Raw genomic sequence first — 24,045 nt, forward strand, 5'->3', positions numbered from 1 at the left:
CCAACGGATTATATGGTTTGCATTTGAAAGGTGAAAGGTTGCAGTAAAATACCTTTTCCATAGCTAGACACGTGGATTCAGGATGCCTGTGAGCACACAGGGGTGCAAGGCAAGGAGAAGGAGAAGAAAGAAAAAGGACTGTGAGAATGTTTTCCTTGTGAGGGCAGCAGCTTTGATCATTAACCACAACCCTTTGCTGCCCTCCCCCACCCCACCTCCTTCTCTGTTTTCATCTCTATCTTATTGTCCCTGGTTCTTTATGCTACTCTTTTGCTGTCTTGTATTCTCTGTTTAATCCCTACTATTTTCCATCTTGCTTTCTCTCCGTCTCTCCCCCTCCTGTCTCTTCTGGCTTCTTGGGCCTCTCTTCCCTCTCTGTTTCTGTCTCTGATTTCTCCTCTCTTCCTTTCCACCTCAGATATGTGTACCACAGCTCCAAGTGGATGGTGGCTGGCAACGCGGACTCCCCTGTGCCCCCAAGAGTTTATATACACCCTGATTCTCTAGCTTCTGGAGACACTTGGATGAGACAGGTGGTCAGTTTCGACAAACTCAAGCTGACCAACAATGAGTTGGATGATCAAGGACATGTGAGTCAAAGAATCCCATCCATCTCCTTCTTCCTCCCTTTTGGCTCTAGAGCTGACTAGTTCTAGGCTTTTTCAAACAGGTAAAATAAGAATCTCTATGCCACTTTGAATCATTTTAAGTATAAGCATACGTTCTTTTTTTTCCTCCCATGAAATTTCATTTATTACAAATCCAACATTTAGCAAATGTCTGCTGTGCATTGGGTTGTGTTTATCAGAGTTCTCATGTTCCAGGGACCCGAAGTCTAGACAGGGGAGAGTCTGAAGGCAGAAACACAGGACACGTTTAAAAATGGTGAAGGAAATCACAACATTCAGTGGAATGACTCATGGGACAATAAACTCAGAGAAATGATTGAAGTGATGGTTTGGGCTGATTTGTCAAGAAAATGTATCTATTTTTAAGAAAAGAATAGATCTTAAAACTTTCCAGGTATCATTAGGGCACTTGATGTTATTAATTTATATTTCATGGCCAGGAGTACATAGAACTTTCACTAAATGCCAGGATCCAGATGGGTGCTACAGGAAGATGGAATAACTAAAACCATGGCTCTTGTCTTTAAGGAAATGACAATTTTCCAAGGAAGAAAGAACACACATACACCATTCACTCACAGGATATGAGAGAGTGGCAATAAATTTGGTAACAAAGTGTAGATAACAGCTTAGAGAATGTAAAGATAGCATGAGCCCATGATGAAAATGTGAAAGGGAGCAACTATCACATAGAGATTCTGAGCCCTTTTTAAAAAAAAAAAAGATTTTATTTACTTATTAATCACACACACACACACAGACAGACAGATACAGGCAGAGGGAGAAGCAGGCTCCATGCAGGCCTGATGTGGGACTTGATCCTGGGACTCCAGGATCACACTCTGGGCCGAAGGACTCCAGGATCCTGGGACTCCAGGATCACACTCTGCTAAACCCCTGAGCCACCCAGGGATCCCTGAGATTCTGAGACTTTTTAGCAGAGTGCTGTCTTTGGTATTGGGACAGTTATTCAGTATGGTCCAATTAAGGCAATACCACATCCACCCCACCCCCCATGATTGGGATACTCTGCTGTTTGGGTCCATGTAGTGCTATCCAGTCACTTAGTCCTTCTTGCCATAGGCAAGTACACTGACTTCCAGTTTCCTACACATCCCAGCCCCCTAATCCACGTTCTTCCTATAGTGCTTCTTTCCTGTGGTTGTGTTTGCATGAGAGTTTGAAAAGATGTAGGGACTTTTGAGCAACTCTGGCATAACATGGCCCCTTCTCATTTCAGATCATTCTGCACTCTATGCACAAATACCAGCCTCGGGTTCACGTGATCCGCAAGGATTTCAGCAGTGACCTGTCGCCCACCAAACCTGTCCCTGTTGGGGATGGCGTGAAAACATTCAACTTCCCTGAGACAGTGTTTACCACGGTCACAGCCTACCAGAACCAGCAGGTAAGAGGCTGCCTTTGAGAGTCTTCTGCTGTATCTGCTTTTAAAGGAGCTTATTCATGCTTTTGATAAGAAATGCTTTGTCCTTCTACATGACACCGAAAAGCTGGAATGAGAGATGCCAGGCTTGCTGTGCAAATGCTATGTTGGTGATGACAAGGCCATGATGCCTAGTAGCAGCTGGTATAGTCTAGATTTAGATCAAAGACAAAATCTTTGACCAGGAGGACTGAATCTCCTAAGTCATTTTCATGTCTCTCTGCACTTGTACCCGTGTTCATGGTCTCTCCTGCAATGTGGCAAACGTTCGTTCTTCATCATTTGCAATTCCTTTGCAAGTACCAAGGTTTGATTCATTCCTTCCCTCTTTTCTGCAATTTTCCATGTATCCCTGCATCAGCTACATCAAAGTCATCAAGCCTCTCAAAATCCATTGAAGACCCACTGCTTCCATTTACACTATCAGACTAAATTTACCTCTGTGTGATCACCAACCACACCCTAACATCTGTGTTTTTATGTCAGCAATATGTTCATTCACTCCATAAATGTTTGAGAACTTACAATATTCCAGTCTTAATAGAGAAATTGAGCAGATTGACTTATTTCTCCATAAGCAAGAAGAGTTTTAGTTGAGTGAAAGACATGTAAATAAATAATGATAAAACAGTGGAATAATTTAATGACAGAGATGTGGACAGGGTGCTTTTGGGTTTAGGGAATGAGGGAAGGTTTCCTGGAAGAGCTGATGCTTTCTCTGATGATAAGACACACATGAGAATTGGCAGACTAATGGGGGAAGTAAGTGGGAGTGAGGTACGGGGAGAGGGAAGAGAGATGCCAAGTCTGGAATTGTTGTGGGCATTCTAGACAATGTTCTTTTTTTCAAGGAGGGTAAGTAGATGGACTTACAAGTGATCTCACTTTATGCAATTCCCTGAAAGTTGCATATGCATCTCATTTTTTTTGCAAATTACACTGTATTTCATCTTTTGACAATTTGTCTAATTAATAGGATCCTGAGGTGAATACTTTTCTAAAAAGAAGAGTTTTTGCTTGTTTATTTTGCTTGAAAGTCTGCATATTTTGATTTTGGGCCTGCTTGGAGCAAAATGAACTTCTACCACAATATTAGATATCTTTTTGTGTTGGATACTATGCTTGGTGCTCTGACAAAGAAAGAAATCGAGGAAAAATACTCATTTACTAAGTATTTATTGAGTGCTTACTATGTGTCAGGCAAGTGAAGGTGAGTGATATAATCTTTGGTTCATATAGTAAGAGTATTTTGATCTTTCATACTGCATGTGGATAAAACTCTTAAGATGTTTTCTCCTTAGATGTTGCCTCCAGAGGAACTTGATATACAACAACCCTTTAGTCTGGTAGACAAGTACTATACACTTGTTGGGCTTTCTCAGCAGCTGTAAAGTGTGCCCGATTTTAGGTTTTTCCTTGTGGTTGCCACATTTGATCTAAAGTAGAGAAAGGGTTTTAGTTTGCTTTGGGTAGCATTTAAAAGCTATTGAATCCTCTCAAGCTCCTTAGATAGCAAAATAACAGAGGCCACAGAGGGTCCTTACAGGAATCTTTAATAATCAAGATTTTTAAAGCTCTGAAACAAGATAGTGCAGCAATATAGACATGCCCTTTGGAGCAACTGGAATCTTGAAATTAACTGTGTGGTTCAGGAGAGGGGGAGCACAACGTTAAGTTTTCTGAATAACTGATTAGACTTTTTTCCAAGACACCCAGCCACCATTTTAATTATTAGTTTCTTATGAAAGCAGAGATATGTAACAAATATTACAATTTTAGAATTTAATTGTAGGGCAAACTAGAACACTGGTGAATGGACATTCTGCTGCCTCACTGAGATCAGTTGTAGAGGTCAAGAGCATCAGTACTGTGACCCAAACTGAAACTAGACAGCCACAATTCACCGCGACAATGACAATGAAAGAAGACCAAACATGGCTGCCTGAAATTCCTCTCAATTCCTTTGCCTTCTCTCACAGCATTCCCATGTCTGAGTACATTCTTCTCATATGAATATTTTGTCTTCATCTGAACTGGGGTGGGGGTCTTGGTGGTTGGTTGGGGGCTGGACACCATGATTAAGTTCATAGGATTTGGTAGCAGACATATCTGGTCTCATTTCTGACCTTTCCACTGATGACTTTGAGCAAATTTCTTACCTCCACTCATCAGTGTTTCCTCGTCTGAAAATGTCCTGGCTTCATCGAGTTAGTGATGAGGACTAGATGAGGGAACATGAGTAAAGCCTCTGGCACACACCCAGCATCTGATTACTAGTAGTCAGCCTATGTTGGGAAATTGCTGGGTCAGCACAGGCATGAAGGAGAGTGGGGAGTAGAGGCAATTTTACAAAATAAATTGCTTATTAAGAAGAAAGTGGGGCGCAGCGGTTTGGCGCCTGCCTTTGGCCCAGGGAGCGATCCTGGAGACCCGGGATCGAATCCCACATCAGGCTCCCGGTGCATGGAGCCTGCTTCTCCCTCTGCCTGTGTCTCTGCCTCTCTCTCTCTCTGTAACTATCATAAATAATAAATAAAAAAAAAAAAGAAGAAAGTGGATCGTTGGGAATCAGAGGACCTGCATTGGCCCTTGAAGGTATTATAATCAATAGGTAACTACTTTTATCTTTCTGTTCTCATGTTGTGTTGGTGAATTCAAGAGATGAGTCATGTACACCCAATTCTGCCCAGTTTGATATCAAGATAATGGTTTTTGCCTGTTTCACAAGTCTCCAGTCCCTGAATACATCAATGTACATGATTATTAAACATTCCCTTTGGCTGTAGATATGATTTCATATAACATAATGTCTTCTAGTAAAGCAAAATAACCTCAGGTATTTCCCCCAGGAATCTTGAGGTCTGCATTCTGTTACCTAGCAATCATTTTCAGACTTGTCGTGGAGACGCCAGGTAGCATAAACTATTCTCTTCTGTGAGCTAGATCACCTACTACCGTGTTTTTATTTCCCTCAACTGTCTTGAATGAGAACAATTAACATTTCAGGGCAAAATTATTTACCTCATGTATTTCTTTTTAAGGGAATGGTTAGGAGGCCTAGGAGAGAAAAGAGGAATTGAAATGAAATGTTATCCAGTCTTCCTAAGGAAAGGCAGTGTACTTTCCACAGACAACAGTAGGCTAGCCCTTTGGAGACCTGAGTTTTCTTTTCTTTTTTTTTTATAAATTTATTTTTTATTGGTGTTCAATTTGCCAACATATAGAATAGCACCCAGTGCTCATCCCATCAAGTGCCCCCCTCAGTGCCTATCACCCAGTCACCCCCACCCCCTGCCCACCTCCCTTTCTACCACCCCTAGTTCGTTTCCCAGAGTTAGGAGTCTCTCAAGTTTTGTCTCCCTTTCTGATATTTCCTGCTCATTTTTTATCCTTTCCCCTCTATTCCCTTTCACTATTTTTATATTCCCCAAATGAATGAGACCATATAATGTTTGTCCTTCTCCTATTGACTTATTTCACTCAGCATAATACCCTCCAGTTCCATCCATGTCGAAGCAAATGGTGGGTATTTGTCGTTTCTAATGGCTGAGTAATATTCCATTGTATACATAGACCACAACTTCTTTATCCATTCATCTTTCGATGGACACCAAGGCTCCTTCCACAGTTTGGCTATTGTGGACATTGCTGCTATAGACATCGGCGTGCAGGTATCCCGGCGTTTCACTGCATCTGTATCTTTGAGGTAAATCCCCAGCAGTGCAATTGCTGGGTCATAGGGCAGATCTATTTTTAACTCTTTAAGAAACCTCCACACTGGAGACCTAAGTTTTCATCCTAAATGTCCCACTAGCTACCTGTGTCATTCTGAGCAAAGTATTTTCTTTCTGGGCTTTGAGTTCTTCAAGAAAATGAGCAGTTAGCCTGTGTTTTCTAAGTTCTCTGTTAGCTCTGAAATAATAATTTCTTCCTCTTTTTTTTCTGCATTCTTTTTAATGAGTGAGGGCGGAAAACAATTAATTGTTCTCAAGCAGAGGCAGCTAACACACACAAGTGTTGGAAATTATTTGAATGTTTGTGTGTGTCAACTCTTTTTTAACCCCCATACCAGTCTAGACCAATAGAGTTGTAGCAAGTTCACATTTGGAATGGTGGGAACTTGGTGTTTTGTTGCTGGTAAGCAAAATATTCCAAGATATTCTATTCATTTGTCACTCCCACTGGTCCTCTCCATTGTTAAAGCCTATGTCTCCTGTTGGCTTCTATCATGACACCCAGGCTGGCTGGACACCTGACTCTCCACACATCCAATGTGCCACCAGACTGTATTGCTTCTACTGATGGAATATTTTCTTCTTTCTAATCTTATTGCTTTTGCCCTTGTTCTGGACCTGCCCTCTCTTCACCTTGGGCTCTTATGACAGCTTCCAACTGAGTCTTATGGTCTTATGAGCCATCACATATAGTCACTGAGGGATGGGTCTTCCTTTTTTATTTTATTTTATTTTTTGGGGGGGATGGGTCTCCCTAAAGCGTAGCTCCAACTGCATCCTTTCCCTGTCAAAAATTGTCAACTCCTCAGTGCTAAAGTAAGTATAGTCCAAGATCCCAAGTCTTTCTATTTTTATTTAAAGATTTTATTTATTTATTAATGAGACACACACACAGAGGAGAGAGAGAGAGAGAGAGAGAGAGAGAGAGAGAGAGAGAGAGGAGAGAGAGAGAGAGATTGAGAGAGAGGCAGAGACACAGGCAGAGGGAGAAGCAGGCTCCATGCAGGGAGCCTGATGCAGAACTCGATCTCAGGACTCCAGGATCACGCCCTGGACCGAAGGCGGCACTAAACTGCTGAGCCACCCAGGGATCCCCCCAAGTATTTCTATTAAGGTCCTCTGTAGCTAGCTACCAGCTACATTTCTAGGCTCATTTCCCTGCTAATCTACATCACGTGCCCACAAAAGCTCAGCAATCTAGTGAGAGTTTTACTGTTATTGGCACTTTGTAGCTGCTTTGCTTTTGCGTGTGCTGTTGTCTTTTCAGGAATGAATTTTCTGTTCATCTTTATTCATCTAGCTTCCTTCCATTCTTCAAGTTCAGTACAAACACCAACCTTCCTTACATTTTCCTCTACCACATTCCTTACCTTTTCAGCTGTGAATGAGCTTTCCCTCATCAAACTCTACTTCTCTCGTGACCCTGTCCCATTCTAAGCTATGTGCCTGCCCAGTCTTCCTCTCAGCATTTTGAGCTTTTTGAGAACAAAACATTGTGCCTCTACAAAACCCAGTTTGACATGGTAGAAAACACCAGGTCGGAAGTTAGGAAACTCACGGTTTAGATCCACCTCTGCAGCTGATAGAATGTACTGCCTCTGACAAATCACTCCACCTCAGAATCCTCATTTACAAATCAATGGTTTACCTCTCAGCTACCAATTTATGGAGAAAAATTTTATAGTCCACTGAGAAATGAAAAAAATACAGATAATATGCGGGCGTTTTATACCTAAACATTCATTTAAATAGACTGTATTTTATTTTGTCCGTTTTACTTTTTTGATACTAAAATGTCATTTATTTTATGAAATGATGATGGCAAGAGATGGTAGGTAGATGTAACTCTTTTTGTTTGATAGAATAAGTAACTGGAATATCAATGTTGATCCCTCAGATGTTGGAGGGAGGGAATTAGAATTGCCCTGAAGCCCAGAAACCACTAATTAAGAGGAAGGACTCTTCCATCTGTGTAACTCTAAGGCATTTGTGTCTGTCCCATGGTGCATAGCACTGAATATGTGCTTGGAAAATGACTGCATGAATAATTAGCCAGCATACCTCCACTACCAGTCTCCTTACATATCTGTGGTTCTGCTTCTTTGGACATAAGTAATAGTGAAATGTGAAGAAAGAGTTTCTATTTTCATGAAATATTTTATGCTTTTCTTTCCCCCCTTCCCATTCCTTCCTCCCACCCTTGCTGACTGACCCATAGACTCCCAGGGCTGCTAGCATACTGAAGTTATTATTACTATTATTTGCTCTTGGAGTGCCAACTTGGCAGGCCTAAGGCAGAGAGGAAAGGTATGCCATGCCCAGAATCTCATCGTGGAGAATGAAGTAGTAGAGGTGGGAATAAAGGTGACTCTACACCGAATGCTTTTTCTTGGAAGAAGCTGACGCCAGCCTGTCCTCATGGAATTAGCAGGAAATTTCCATTGCAGAGTCTTTGTCTTTTCTAAGGGGAAAAGGCTGCTGAGCCTTGATTTTTTTTTTTTTCCCAAACAGGAAACTAGATTTCAAAAAGACACAGCCCTGTTCTCCTCAGGTAACACAGTCTTATTTCTTGATGAGAATTGGCTACATGAACCAGATAGGAAGTCTGAAACCACAGCCAGGTTTGTGTAAGCAAATCCAATAGGAGTTATGAGCCACTCATTATATCCTAAACTATTGAGCCAGTTGTGCTCTAACTTTCCAATCAAATCAGCACAGAGGTTTTCTATTTTTTTATTTTTTATATGGGCTAAGTTTCTTTTTCTTCCTTGATGAACACCTTTCAAAGAAATATGGTAAAAAAAAAAAAGAATAACTAAGAGAGTGTTAATAAGGGGAGGCATTTTCAGCCTCAGTATTGTAAAATCATACTCAGGATATTGAAGTTTCATTTTCTTTGTAGGTTGTGCTATTTATGTCTACACTGTGCACTGTGACGTATACCTCATTTATTAACTGCCTGCATGTTACTAGGCAAAAAGTCAGTGAAAATTATTAAAACCAAAGGTGGCAAGCCAGCAACCACCTCTTCATGTGCTACGGTCTTCTACGATGCAGACTATACAAATCAGTATGTGAAATAAGTCAATCAGAAAAGGACAAACATTATATGGTCTCATTCATTTGGGGAATATAAAAATTAGTGAAAGAGAATAAAGGGAAAGGCGAGAAAATGAGTGAAAATATCAGTGTGAGGGTGACAAAACATGAGAGACGCCTAACTCTGGGAAATGAGCAAGGGGTAGTAGAAGGGGAAGTGGGTGGGGGTTGGGGTGACTGGGTGATGGACAATGAGGGGGGCACTTGGTGGGATGAGCATTGGGTGTAATGCTATATGTTGGTGAATTGAATTCCAATAAAAAAATAAAAAAAAATAACAAAAACGCAAAAAAACCCACAAAAAACTGTAAGGTTATGGAAATCAAATCAGTGAAGAAAAATGCTCCCCCAACCTCTGTACTTTCCATGTCTCCTCATTATCCTTGGAGTAAGTTTGAACATGACCACTGTAGAATAACTTTAGCTGCACGGGCAGTTACTAATAGACCTTGTTCTGCTTAGTAGGACACTTGAGACTTCTGTCTATATAATGCTGCAGTGAAAGCAGATAGGGTCAAGGGAGTTGTCTGGTCTGTATTTTCCAAGGCATGTTATGGCTTTGGGGCTGGTGATCCCTGTTTCCCACATTATTCATTCATGCACTCACCACTCATTCAGTCACTGAACAAATATTCATTGAGCACAGATAGCATGTCATGTTAGGCTCTTAGTAAAATGGTGTAGGAAATAGACATGGTTCTTACCTGAAAGCATCCTATTTTGGAGGGATGATCAAGAAAGATCTCTCTCAGGAGGTAACATTTAGACTGAGACTTAGGATTAGGCATCAGCTATGTGAAGAGTGCAGAAAAGAATATTTTTGTTCAGGGGTAGAGTGAGTGTGAGCGGCCTGAGCAGGGAAAGAGTTTGACACACTGTAGCCTGAGAGCATCTGAGTTTGGTGGGAGACTGTGAGCCAGGTGTAGAGGAGCATGGGTGGGGGTGGAGAGGTAGTCTGGGGCCATGCTGGCTCTGCAAGGCCAGCCAGGGAGTTTGGGTTGAGTTTTGAGTAGAGTGATAGTCACTGATGAGAATGATGTGGTCCATATATGTGTTAACAAAGATCACTTTGGTTGCTGTGTAGAGAAGAGACCAGACAGGGACAAAAGTGGAAGAAGAGAGATTAGTCCAAAGGTTATATAGAGTAGTTGAGTGAAAAGATGACTGTGTTCTGGTCAAAAGTGGGGAGATGGAGGCTGACAGCCATATTTGGGTCTAATTGATACACACAACTGTGGAGTAGGGATGAAAATGAACTATTCAAATGAGCATCCTACACTACTCCAGATGGCCTCTAGATGTGTTGTGTGTGCATAGGGCAGAGGTAGTGGGGGTTATGAGTCCTCATGTGGTTTCTTGTGGGTCCCTCTGCTATGGGCCTCACTGGCTCTTGCTGGAGACCGTCATGTCTGGTTCTTGTGTTCCTTGGGTTCCATGCCTTGGGTTCCTTGTGTGGACATGCTCTACTGATAGAGGATGGCTGAGCTTGTACTTTTGTGTCTTTGCCTCACCTGGGCCTCCCTGGGCCTCCCTGGATGGCTCAGCCTCACCTCAGTGCTCATCTAGGTCCTCTGTTGGGCTCCTGCCTGGGCTGTAGCACTTCTGTGTTAAGGTCACCCTGGCTTCCCTGTCATGGGATGTGAGGACTTCTAAGTCCCTGACCTACCACAGAAGGGTGGTAGGAGGCCTGGAGATGCTAACCTGGTCCTCTTCCTGATTCTTCAGACCAGGCAGCATTTTTACTTTGATGCAGCAAGCCCTGTGTGTGTGTGGAGGTTGCCCTGCCAGTCTTCCTCTGAAGCTCACCACCTGCACCCCTCGAACTTTGTTTGAGTGGGGAGCTAAGGCACATGTAAATCTACCTGCTTGCTTCTCTTTCATCTGTTTCCTCTCTTTTTTTTTTTTTCATACTCCAGCTGGGGTGGAAGGGGAAGCTTTTTTACTTCTTTTCCCATTTGATAAGCATTCACCTTATGTTACATCCTTATCTTCCAGAGGACAGCAGGCTTTGTGACCTGCTTTCCTTTGTGATCACTGTCATTTGCATCCTTTTCTATGCTATATGACATACTCTTGTAAGATCTGAGGCTACCAGGCTAGCTCTTTTTTTTTTTTTTAAGATTTTATTTATTTACTCATGATAGACACAGAAAGAGAGAGAGGGGCAGAGACACAGGCAGAAGGAGAAGTAGGTTCCATGCTGGGAGACCAATGCAGGACTCGATCCCGGGGCTCCAGGATCACGCCTTGGGCCAAAGGCAGGCACTAAACCGCTGAGCCACCCAGGGATCCCCCCAGGCTAGCTCTTGATATGGGAATCATGAGACTATGGATTATGAAGGTTGAAAATACATTGGTTTATTCCTCCAAATTATTGTCCTTGTTACCCTTGGTATTGGTAGACATAGGCAAAGTTGTCAGCACGAGCATCAACTGGGGTGGTAGTTTGGTTTACATTGTTTGAATTGCTATCTTCTGCCTCTAGGCTTTATAAATGACTAAGCAGGGCAGTGAAAGCTTTCTGGGATATGGCCTTGGGGCAACCTCTCTGGCTCTGTTCCGCTGACCTGCACTCTGGCCAGATTGGACTCTTGTGCTTCTCTGGCGCACTTCATTCCTTCATGCTTCTCTACTTCAATGCTCTGGCTTACATAGGACATGTCTTATGACATGCTTCACTGTTCCTTTCACCCCTTTTTGCATTTTTCATTAAAGTCCTGCACATCTTTCAAGGCCTGGGTCATGTGCTATCTCTAAGGTGAAACCTCAGAGCCCTTCAACTTGGGACTCATTGCTACTTCCCCTTAAGCTCTCATGGAAGCTTTGCCTTCCTTGCAAACCTTACCAATTTCTGTTTTGTGTTAGTGTATATGTTTACTTTTTTCTTCTAGATTATAAGCTTCTGGGGTAGGGGGAACCAGACATATATGGACTATATATCACTGTCACCTGTGCCTTCTGTCACCTTGCTTTGCACATAAAGGTACTTGATAATAAATAAATAATGAGTAAGCAACCACACTACATGAAGCTCTCTAAATCTCCATTAAAAACTTTGAAACAAGTATAGAGGTGCTGTTTTTCCTAACATTTGGTGGCACTTTTCTATTAAATCTTCACACAGAGTTCTTGGCCAGAGATAGACTGAGCTGTGGGAAGCAGATTTGCAATCTTTTCTCCCAGATCCATGAAATAGAATGTCATTTTATTTACAGGGGTCTGTGGAGGCCCCCAAAACATGGCAGCACAATCATATATCAGAAAACCCTATCGTAAATGAGCCGGACAGGATAAGTCAACTTGAAAGAGAAAATAAAATATTATAACCCCAACTTGAAAAGAAAATATGGTGTGCAGTTTATTGCTGTGGATTATGGAGGAAAAAAGAAAGAATTTTAAGTCAGAAACAGAAAAGCAGTGACAGTCTTTAAACTCAATACAATATTCACAGGGCAGACACTAGACTTTAGAAAACCAAGGCCTGAAGGCTCCTGCTCTGGTCTATAAAATAGATGTAAAATTGCTCTTGCTACGTTATTAGTGCTACATTATTAGTGTACCATTCTCGAGGCAAGGAATGTTTTTAGGGGAAAAAAAAAACAACTTTGGTACTTTCAAGTCAAAGTCTGTTGGTCAGAATCTCACATTGCATTTTAAAGACCTTTAAAGATTGTGGCTTTGGGCAATTCCACTCTGACACAGTGAGATGGAAGAGGCACTCAGAAAGATCTGCAACATAAGAAATAACTTTAGCCGCCTGACATGATAAGTTCTGCAATGATCAGAAATGGAAAGGTGGTCTTCAGTAATGAGATTCCCTTCTTTCTACAATTCCCTTCCATTGAAGTGCTTTGCCTCCTTTCCTATACTCCCTCACCCCAACCCTGACGCCTCTGTTGCTTGAAGATAGTGAGTCATTAACATCTGGTTTAGACACAAAAATATCAAAAATGCCTCCCATGACCAAGGCTGAAAGTGGAAACATAAGAGCACATGTGGAATTTGTTGGTCAGGCTTGTTTTATTCTGGGGGCATGAGGGTGATGGGTAGGACCCTCGCCGAGTTTGAGGGGGACAATGATAAGATGTGGTAGAGAGGGGCTTATGTGCTGAGCGGATGTTGAAGCAGAATGACCCCTGAGGACTCATCCACCTGGCTCACACAGTTGTTTGTGCCTTCTGATTTGCTTGTGAGCCTTGGAGACTGGTGTAGCCTGCCCCACTGAGTCCCTTGTTTATAGATTTTCCTTGGGGTGCAAGCTTGATAAAAGTGTAGCTACTTTTTGTGTCTTTTACAAGACCATTTTTGGTCATTAAATGAACGATCTCTAGGGGCAGAGAAGGGACAAATAAAGTGAAATGGGAAGGGCAGTCAATTATATGTTTCTCTCAGGCTGAGGTGGGTTGTCTGGTGGCCTGATGCCATTGGATTGGACTGACTGAATCCATTTGTTCATTATTCGCTCACTCATTCATTCACTCAACAAGTGCTTTTCAAGTGCTTCCTATATGTCATGTACCAAGGACTTGACCATTGCCCAGTTTTCTATTTCCATGCCTTTGTCTAGGCAAGTGATTTATCACCTTTTCTGGGGGCAAGAAAGGTGAGCAGAGGAGAGTTTACAGTCACATACTGGGAAGACCTTGGTTTTTAAGGAGAAGTGGGTCAGGTGGGTCAGACATCTGTGTGCCAGGCCCAAGTCCTATATCAACTTACATTTGAATCTCAGACTTAAAGGAAACTAAATAAAAACAACAGCTGTTACTAACAGAGTGATTTTTTTGCTAATTTTCTAGGAGTTACCAGAAAAGAAATCAGTTAATGTAAACACAATTTATGCTCTTTGTTTGTTTCTAGATCACCAGATTAAAAATTGATCGAAACCCCTTTGCTAAAGGATTCAGAGATTCTGGAAGAAACAGGTAAGAATAATCGGGAAATAGACTCACCAACATTTCTCTGCTGTGTGACATTATTCCCACCCCTTTGGTGGCTTTTGACTCCTGCTTTTCGGGGAACACTGGCACACTGTGCCTCTGTGCTGACTCAGGCAAAGAGAGATGGCAAGCTGATCTGGGAATCAAAACACCATCCTCCAAAGGTTGAGTTTTCCAATTTTTGTTAACACACTGTACATCACCAGATTGGATCCCTCATGGTGGTTTTCTCCCTGCATCATGCTAGGTAATCCAGGCACTTAAACCACGTTTTCTGGTGATTGATGATCATTGAAAGATTGCTACTTTTTCTCATGAGTACTATAGGTGGCAGCAGCACCTACAGTGGTATCTCATTTATTTTGTATTATCAGGAAACAAGGAAGTGTGAACAAATAAAAATTATCAGAAAATTATTACCTTTAAGAGCTAAAAAACGTTGTTTAAAAATTAACCATTTTTCTCCCAAGAAATGTCCCCAAAATATGTTGCCTGCCTTAGTAAAGACAGTGTATAGAACATGACCTTTCTTGATGCCTCAGCATCATCATTAGGATTAGATTGTCACATGGGGAAACTTTTAGGAACTGCTGACGTTTGCAGGACTATTTGCACTTATTGTAAATGGTCTTAGCGGCTGTGGCATTTTTCTCATTAATTCTGCTTCTCTCTAAATTCTTTCTTTCCCACCCTTCCTATATAAAATCAGAATCTGTTATCCAGAGAGCTAGGGGAGAACTGAAATTCTCAGAGAGCACAGATCTATCTAAGGTTAGTCAGTCAAAAAAATTTCATTTTATATAAACTATACTGAAACCACAAATGTGACACGTGTGTGTTGTAAAGTGTGTAGGCTTTGCAGTTAACTATTTACGTTAGTGTTCAGACATTTTTCCCTTTTGGGGGCATTTCTTTACATCTGAATGACAGAGACTGTCTGGAGTTACTTTTGCTATTTTTTTTCTGCAAGAATTTTCAGATAAACTATCTAGTATCATATTTAGAATCACTTCATGAACTATATAGCACATTCTATTTGAATCCAGATTTATGCTAAAAATCCTCTGTAGTGACCATTTCCTTTACAAAATGATGTATGGAAGCACTTTTTTAAAAAAAAAAAGATTATCTATTTGAGAGGGTGAGAGAAAGTGAGGACAGGGAGGAGCAGAGGGAAAGGGAGAAGGAGAGAGAAACTTTAGCAGACTCTTCGCTGAGCTCAGAGCCCAATGCGGGGCTTGATCTTAGGACTTTGAGAGCATAACCTGAACTGAAACCAAAGGTCAGGTACTTAAGTGATTGCACCACCCAGGACCCCTGGAAGCACTGCTTTTTTTTTTTTTTAATTTATTTATTTTTAAAATTCCAGTATAACTAGTGTACAATGTTATATTTGTTTCAGGTGTTGAATATAGTGATTCAGCAGTTCTATATATCACTCAATGCTCATCGAGATAAATGTACTCTTAATCCCCTAAGGAAGCACTTCTTTATGAAGCTCTTAGGATACATTTAAAATACACTTAGATTGCTATAAAATTTTATTTACCTCAGAATTTCTTAAGGTTACATCTATTGAGTAAAGTAAAATTCACCTAAACTTCTAGTTTGAAGATGACAAAATTGAATAATGTGTCCTAGATCAAGCAACTGGTTAGTTGTGTGGCCACACTAGAACTCAGGCATGAGAACTCCAAGGCCAAATGCTTCCCTCTTCAGTGAAGACCTTTGTCTTTAAAATTCAGCCAGTGAGGGATGCGTACTTATTCTTTCCATTTGAGACAGTTCTCTCCTGCCAGTTATTTATATTCCATGTTCAGGACTTGCCTTTGAACTGTTTCCTGTTGCTTTCTTTTCAGGGCTCTGCATTTTAGGCTTTCTTTCTTTCTTTCTTTCTTTCTTTCTTTCTTTCTTTCTTTCTTCTTTCCTTTTTCCTTTTTTTTTTTTTTTTTGAATTCTAGGCTTATCAAGGACCTTGCTAGTAGTAATGGTGTGCTCAGTAGAAGACGGCCTTTCATAAAGAAGCCTCTAGGGTATTTAAAATCCATTAGCTTGGAGTCCATGGGTGGATTCCAGGGGTTTTGTGAATTCCCTGAAATTATAAGGAAAAATGTGTGTGGATGAGCAGGTGTGCATTTTTCTGGGGAAAGGTTTATAGTTTTCAACAGGTTTTTGAAAAGTTCCATGTCCAAAAGTTAAGAATTTCTGTCCTAGACACAGTTAGGGTCAACCCTAGTGACTTTAGTTATTCAACTATTTTCTCTTTCTTTGCTTCTGTCTCCTCAGTGACATTGAGTATGTATTTTCTTCTTGGCACTCCAAAGATTGTTTTGATTATTTTCTTTGCTTTTTTCTTCCATTGGAGTCCTTGTTTTTCAGAGGCATGACCCAGAACAGAAAATTGAAAAAGATAGACTGTATTGACCAGTTTTGGAGCTATGCTCTGAGAACTGGAGCCACACTTTAATCTTGAGAATAAGACCATGTATCTTGAAGCATTTGACTCTGGTTGGGAAGTTGTGGTGACAACTTGGTTCAAGTCCTGGGGTCCTCCTGTCCCCTCACTGAGCTAGAAGGAACCTTGATATTTGTCCTGGGTCTGCTTTGGGGCTGGTGAATGTCGTCCTGCTCAGGACAGACAGTTTTTTGTTTGTCCTGCCTGGTGGGCTACTCTTCTTTGTAAGGACTCCAGGAAAGCAGAGGTATGGATCCTCACTAGCCCATTGCAATGCCTTATTTATTTATTTTTCTGGTATTGTGGTGATTTTTCATTATGATGCCCCATTAAAAGCTGTAGGCTACTTTAAGTAACATTAGTAATGATAGAAATTATCTGTGATTGAACACTTACACTGTTCTAGACCTTTTATTTAGTCTATTTTTTCTAATCTTTAAAATGACCCATATTTTACAAATGAAGAAACTGAGGCTCAGAGAGCCTAAGCAACTTCCCTAATATCATATAGCAAAGCTGGAGCACAGAGTAACTCCCAGGTCTGCCTGACCTCGAAGCCTGTGAACTTTGAGCTCTACCATGTTAACAGTTTAAACTTGACTTATCTTCAACAGATATGGAGACTAGAACTCTTCCTCTAAAAACCCATCATTTACTTAGAGATACTACTCAAGTACTCAGAACCTTCACTTTTCCAAATAAAACAACCTGTATGTTCTCCACCTATCTCTGTAGACTTCCCCATGGCTTTGTCATCTGCCTGCTATACCCTCTATAAACAAGGGGTTCCCTAGCAGAGGGCAGGAAGTCAGGCTGACCTTCCCTAGCAGGTGAAACTGTGACATAATGACCCTGAAATCCCCTGTCTCACGATAGGGCAAAGATAAATAATTAAATACAGAAACTTTTTTCTCTTCCAGCACTCTAAGAAGCTAGATTAATATAGACCCATGGCAGGTACAAGTGCCCTTGTATTTTCTCTTTAAAAAGCTCAGAATTACCTGATAATCAGTCTTGAAATCTCACTAGCTGCCTGTAGGATCTGATGAGGGCAAGAATTATTAAGGTCATTTTGCAGATGGGAAAGAGTGATGGATGAGTGAGGATAGAAGGGATTATTTGTACATCTTCTGGGATCTGGTTGTTCTGTGCCAACACCAGAATCCAGTTCCTCACCTTCCAACCAGTGCCTCACTTATTGCCCCTCTGGTGCTAACAGAATTTTTATGAATCTATGATCTTCCCCATGAGTTTTAGACATCAAATGACTCATAGAGACAAGCATGGTTTGATGAGTTGCATATAAACGTACCCAAAACATACGGATTACATTTCCTTTAAAAACACATGGGCTTAAAAATTAGGAGGGGGGAAAGTGCTTGGCCAATGTTTTTTGGTTTTGCAGAACACAAAACATTTGTGGAATACTTTGGAGTTACGGAATTTGCCAAACCTCAAACCAAAACATGTTTAGGTTTGTTGATCTCAGTCTATCCCAGTGCACCATCCCAAGGCTCAGGAAGGGAGGGGCGTGGAGGGAAGATGGGAAGGACACAGCAGCTGCTGTGCTCCCTTCCAGTGCCTCTCCTGAGTCCCTCCTGCCCTGCTAGCCTCTCGCTGTGGTACCCTCTGAGTGCAGCTGGCCAGACAGCAGTGTCCTGGGCAGAGAAAAGAACCCCAGGGGTGGGGGTGGGGCGGGATGAAGATACTGATTTCCATTCCTCACATTTTCGGGTAAAGAGATATCCATGGAGAACACTCCTGGCTTCTAGTCTTCTTGCTTTCTCCGTCCCCTCACTGGGCACCAGAGCGACCCATCTGCTTACTGAGTCTGGGAGAGGGAACTCCGGAGGACCTGTTTCCTGCAGACAGCATAAATCCTGGGCTCTTACCATCCTGTGGCCAGTCCAGCAGAGGAGGCCTGCCGTTCTGGGGAGCTGGCTTGTTTCAGGGGAGTTCTGGCCCACTTGTTCAGCCCCTACACCTCTGCCATAGTATCCAGACACCTTTATGAATTATAAAGCTGGTATTTCAGTCTCTGCTGCTTCGGGGTCCTAGGTCTTTCTCAGATTTTATTCTGAGTTCAAATGGGGACAAGAAGTGGCATTCTTTGGGCCTTTCAGAACCCCAGCAGAAGTCCCAGTGACTCCACAGTGTCAGTCCTGTGGTGTCACCATCACCAGAGCTTGTCACAATCCTCCCTGCTTCTTTGGGAAGTGCCATTCACAGGCTTCAGTGTGAAAATGTCACCACTCTTCAGACTGTACTTACCAAGCTATTACTTTGTCTTCTCATGTAATTGTGTCCCCTCCTTAGGAATCTCCCCCAGAAGAGCGTGTGTGCATGAGTGTATGTTCGTGTTGAGAGGAAGAGTAGCAGACAGCTGGTTCTTTTGGATGGAGACACTGACAGATCTTGCTTCCAGGCATTGTCTCTGCAGTGGAAGAGCAGTTGTGTTTACTTCTAAATTGTTCCTAGATTTCTCAGAAATTATGTGGCCCAGATCTGGTTTTGGGTAGGTTGGAGGGGATCCATGCATGTTTGCTTTCAATCAGGCCTAGACTCAGAGCACAATATCCAGCGTTACCTCTGGAAGATTTCTCCTTCCAGGAGGAGGCAGTAGCACCTCTTATTCCTAGGGAAAACAGATTCCCCTCAGTGTGATGAATTGGTGTCCTGTGGTCTGTGTTCCTGGGCTCTGCCTAATGCTAGAATGTAAGTTCCTTGAACACTGGGACTGTACCTTTTTCAGGATTCTAGTTTTAGATTCTTTCCTACAGTGCCAGGTACACAGAGTAAAATAATTATTCACTTAGTTGCAAAATAGCAAACAGAGTTGATGAGTGGCAAAGAAATTAAAAACCAGGACCTCTGGAGAGAGAAAAGCTTACCCCAACCAATAGTGAATCAGGTGTAGCAACAGTAGGGAGCTAGTTTTAGATACCAACTAAGAAGGGAAGAAAGAGTGAATCTATATACATAGGCTTAGTTCGAAGACAAAGGGCAATATTGATTCAAACCTGGTGTGGACTGATACTGTAGACACGGATTTAGCGGGGCAGCCCCTGTGGCGCAGCGGTTTAGCGCCGCCTGCAGCCCAAGGTGTGATCCTGGAGACCTGGGATCGAGTCCCATGTCAGGCTCCCTGCATGGAGCTCGCTTCTCCCTCTGCCTGTGTCTCTGCCTGTGTCTCTGCCTGTGTCTCTGCCCGTCTCTCTCTCTCTCTCTCTCTCTCTCTGTGTCTCTCATGAATAAATAAATAAAATCTTAAAAAAAAAAGACATGGATTTAGCCTATTCCCATATTAAACATGCACACCCTTCAGGCCATCAGAGCTGTCTCTGCACAGTGGGGACACATTTATGCTAGCTGGAGAAGAGGAAGACAGCCAGCAAGTTTCAGAGTCCATGAGCATCAGGAAAGAAGGGGTCCCAGAGGCTGAGCCAAGCAGAATGAGGTTTAGTTGAGCAAGGTTGCTCAGGGGCACCCGGGTGGCTCAGTTGGTGAAGCATCTGCCTTTGGCTCAGATCGTGATCCCAGGATCACGATGTGGGGATTGAGCCCCACATCGGGCTCCCTGCTCAGTGGGGATTCTGCTCCTCCCTCTGTGCTCTCCCTCTCTCAAATAAATAAATGAAATCTTAAAAAGAGAGAGAAAAGTTGCTCAGTGGTGAGCAGAGAGGTAAAATTACATCTTTATGGGGGGCCACCCCAGTGGGCAGCACATTCCAAAGAGAAGACAAAAGTCATGGACTGAAGAGAAGCAAGAGTGTTTACATTGAGTCCCATGATCAATAAGCAGCCTTGGGAGGCACCTCTGTCCACATACCTAGTGAACCCACTGTGCTCAGCTAGAGGGAGCATCACAACTGCAAAGACCTTGTAGTTTAAAGGCATAGCTGGAGGAGCAGAAGGAAAAAGGACTCTGTGAGTCCCCAGTCCACATCTGATGTGAGAGCCTTGTCTCTGCTGAGAATGGCTGCCAAGATTTTACAGAAAGCCCAAGTAAGCTTAGGAAATTTTATATAATTCCCAGGGACTTCCTCCAAAGCAAACATGTACATAAAAAGGAGAGGATTAAAATTATGATCTGTCTGGAGAGTAAAGGTTCTATGAACTTGTTTTAAAAAGTGCCACGGAATATACGACTCTGGGTTTCATTGCATCTAAGGCAACTGCAGGGGGGACTGTCCCATGTGACATGGGTTCCTCTGGATACTCCTAGCCAGCATGGTGTCCCAGGAGCCATCGCTGTTGGTGCCACAATAGGTCCCAGGTTGGGTGGGCCTTCTGCAGTGCAGGGAACTGGTGCAGCTCTTTAAAATGGTATCTTTTTCTCTAGGGAGGCCACCTTTGGAGGCTTAACCATGACACTTAAATTCCACAATTTAGGAAGTGACAGAAAGGAACTGGGGACAGGCCCTGTATCGTGGGGTGGTTGGTTCATATGGGTAACTAGCTTTGATAGGTTGCCCCTCACTGAAAAAGCAAGAGGGCCTGCAGGATGAGGTGTATGAGGCAGTGTGAGCCTGAGCTAATTCTCACCCAGCATTGCTGTCTTCTGGGAATGTGGCTGCCAGTCCTGCTTGGTACCCAGCGTCCCTTTACATAATGTGTCAGGGGAGAGTGATCTAAAAATGGAGCCATTAACTGCATTATGGGAATAGATATATTTGCTTGCTGGAGGAGGATGCTTAATGAGGCTAGTCCTTAACCCAAAGGAAGGAATCTCCATGGATGGGGAGAAAAATATTTGGGAGTAAAGGATTTTCCTGTTGACCCATTCTTAAACAGCTGTTGCCTCAAGGCCACGTTCATAGAGTGAAGACCCATCTCCTCGGGCACAGACAGGAAGCCCTGTCAAGGCCCAGCTCCTTCTCTCAAAACCCAGTATGAAATTGGAGTGCCTCCAGTTAATGGAAATGAGAAGGAAAAAAAAAAGGAAGAGTCAGCTAGACACCAGCCCCAGGCCCAGGTCATCTGTGCTTAGATCTGAAAGAAGCCATTTTTCTTTGTGAGTTGGGGAAGAAGTGTGCAGGATGGGTCTCAAAGTCTGTCAGAAGGGTTCTCTGTTTTAACCAAGTGTCTCAACTCTCGTCCACACTTTTACCAACCTATTAAGCTGAACCTATGAAATTATTATATTTGTGGGCCAGAGAGGTAAAATACCGGTAATTTCATACAGTTCAACCTTGCATATTTATTTCTAGGTATTCAGATCCTAGGAATACAGTAAAAATAGTAATAATCATTTCACAGAGTATCTGCAGTCCCTTTTTATCTCTGACCTGATTGGTATTGCTAGAGTGTTTCTCATTTTATAGATGGTAAAACTGAGTAGAGTGAGGTACTAGCTTTCAGAATTTTCAAATCCAGCCTGTGGCAGCATCCAGAGGGTGTTGTCCCTCAACTCTGTGAGGCATAACTTGCCAGCGAGCAGACAGGGCTGCCCGTGTCCCTGTCCCGGTCCCTGTTGCTCCTGAAGGGCTCATGTAGCAAGTGGAGAGGCAGTGAGCTGACCACTTGCCTTCTTTCAACCAGCACGACTTCCAAGGATCTCCCTCACTTTCAATTTCTGTATTTGTTTGTCCTCCCTGGAGCCATTGACTGTATTTTTCCAGCCAATCTCATCCTGCTCATTCCTGGCAATCTTACTAGCCCCTGTGGATTTTACAGACTCTTTTGTTATCCCTGGCACGGGTGCCATTTTAGCAGATCGAAAGTAAGTCATCAGTGCTGGGCTCCCTCTCAGGAACTGTTGCATCTACAGTTCAAGGTAGCTGGCTCCGTACTAGGCCCTGGTGGCAGCCTCCTGCCAGATTCCCCCTCTTCTTCCACACCCTGGCTGTTTATCATGTCCCCTAGCTTGTCTTCCAGCCAGTATTTGACATTTTTCTCTGCCTTGTTATTTGTTCTCCCTCCTGTCATGAACCTTTTCCACCATTGTCCTCTTGGCCATGTGGGTTTGCCAGGGAAAGTTGGCAGTTGTTTTATTATCTATGGCTCTAGCCCAGGGATGGTGTCATCTAACAGAGTGACGTCTTTTTAATGGCTAACATATTGGAGTCTGAAATATCTGCAAGATAATGAAGCCTACAGAGGCTTGAGGGACACGTTTTTGGTTCTTTGAAGAGAGAATGAGAAATGGGATTAGGTAACATGCAGGTCCTTCCACGTTCAGTCCAGAGCCAGAGGGCTGACACAGGTTGGAATACCAGTGAAGTGAGAATGTTTTCTCTAGTTACAAGTCACAACCTGAGCAGACGGTGGTGGTGTTTCTTTGTAGACCAGTGGTCCACAAGCTTTCATTCTTTTTTTTTCCCTTGCTTTGATATATTTTGTCTTTAATCAATCTATCTGCATTTGTTAAGTAACAATTAGGAGGGAGTACTGTTATCTCCGTTTTATAGGTCAGGAGCCTTAGGCATGAGAAAGTGATATGACCCGGCTGAGATGGCACCAGTAAGCAGCAGGGTTGCCACGTGAATCCAGGCAGACCAGCTCCAGAGCTCTTCCTCCTCCTCCTCCTCCTCTTACTCCTCCTCCTCCTCCTCTCCTCCTCCTCCTCCTCCTCCTCCTCCTCCTCCTCCTCCTCCTCCTCCTCCTCCTCCTCCTCCTCTTCTTCTTCTTCTTCTTCTTCTTCTTCTTCTTCTTCTTCTTCTTCTTCTTCTTCTTCTTCTTCTTCTTCTTCTTTTCTTTCTTCTTTCTTCTTTCTCCTTCTCCTCCTCCTCCTCCTTCTTTTTTAAAAAGATTTTATTTATTTATTCATGAGAGACACACACAGAGAGAGGCAGAGACATAGGTAGAGGGAGAAGCAGGCTCCCTGCGGGGACCCCGATGTGGAACTCGACCCCAGGACCCTGGGATCACACCCTGAGCCAAAGGCCAATGCTCAACCGCTGAGCCACCCAGGAGTCCCAGCTTTTTCTCTTCTTAACCATTCTGCCCCACGTGCAGTTTTGTGTTACTGAGTTAAAGTCAGACCATTCCAGTCACTAAAAAAACTTCATTTTTAGTTAGGGTTGTGTTGTGTCATCAGGGATTTTTATCACACTTCTTGAGGCAATGAAAACTCCTTAGGGACTGCCATAGCTGCCTGTTCAGACTCCATGTGGGGACAGGGGTCTCAAGTTGGGGATCACTGGGCAACGAGTGATTTTGACTCAGCTCCCAGAATCTGTCCACTGGATACCTGTGCTTCCAAACCACCATAAGGCACATCAGTGACAGCCAGTTCATCATGTAGATAGGCTTATTGTACCATCTAAAGCCAAGTTTTGATTGATGGCTTTTTTTTCCTGCCAATCTACAGACCTCTGCTGAGAGGTCTTTTAGAATATTCCTGGACAACAAATCTTTAGGAGCCAACTCCAGATCCAGGGAAGGAGAAGGATGTGTGGAAGGTTTGACCTCACCTCAGTGGGTAAAGGACAGTCTAAGGAAGAGGATTAGAAAGTTGAGATACAGTAATTAGATCTGAAAGAACAGTATATTCTAGTTCTGTGTCTTTTCAAATGCTGGAACGGGAGGAGAAAGGAAAGAAGATCAGAGGTGCAGTACCGCCCCTGGGATAAAATCCAAGCCCCTAACATGGAGTGAGTATCCCTGGTATCCACCCCATCATCTCATCTTGCAACTGGAGCTCCAGCCACACTCAACCGTTTTCAGTTTCCAGAACATTCCTTCTCTTCCATACCTCCAAGGTTTTGTACATACTGTGAACTCTCCTGGGAAAGTTCTTTCTGTC

At 42.9% G+C, this 24,045-nt stretch overlaps 1 protein-coding gene across 7 annotated transcripts in view; it reads left to right on the top strand.

The window, feature by feature from the left end:
• TBX15 (T-box transcription factor 15) overlaps window positions 1–24,045 on the top strand; it is a 124,861-nt gene that overhangs the window by 80,975 nt on the left and 19,841 nt on the right. For all 7 annotated transcript variants that reach the window (XM_072769592.1, XM_072769586.1, XM_072769591.1 and 4 more), the window contains 3 exons: window positions 419–590; window positions 1,870–2,037; window positions 13,764–13,828. In XM_072769592.1, coding sequence (XP_072625693.1) covers window positions 419–590; window positions 1,870–2,037; window positions 13,764–13,828 — 405 coding nt within the window. The remainder of the gene's footprint in view (window positions 1–418; window positions 591–1,869; window positions 2,038–13,763; window positions 13,829–24,045) is intronic.

The sequence above is a fragment of the Canis lupus genome, chromosome 12 (assembly GCF_048164855.1).
Source record: "Canis lupus baileyi chromosome 12, mCanLup2.hap1, whole genome shotgun sequence".
Taxonomy (NCBI): Eukaryota; Metazoa; Chordata; class Mammalia; order Carnivora; family Canidae; genus Canis; species Canis lupus.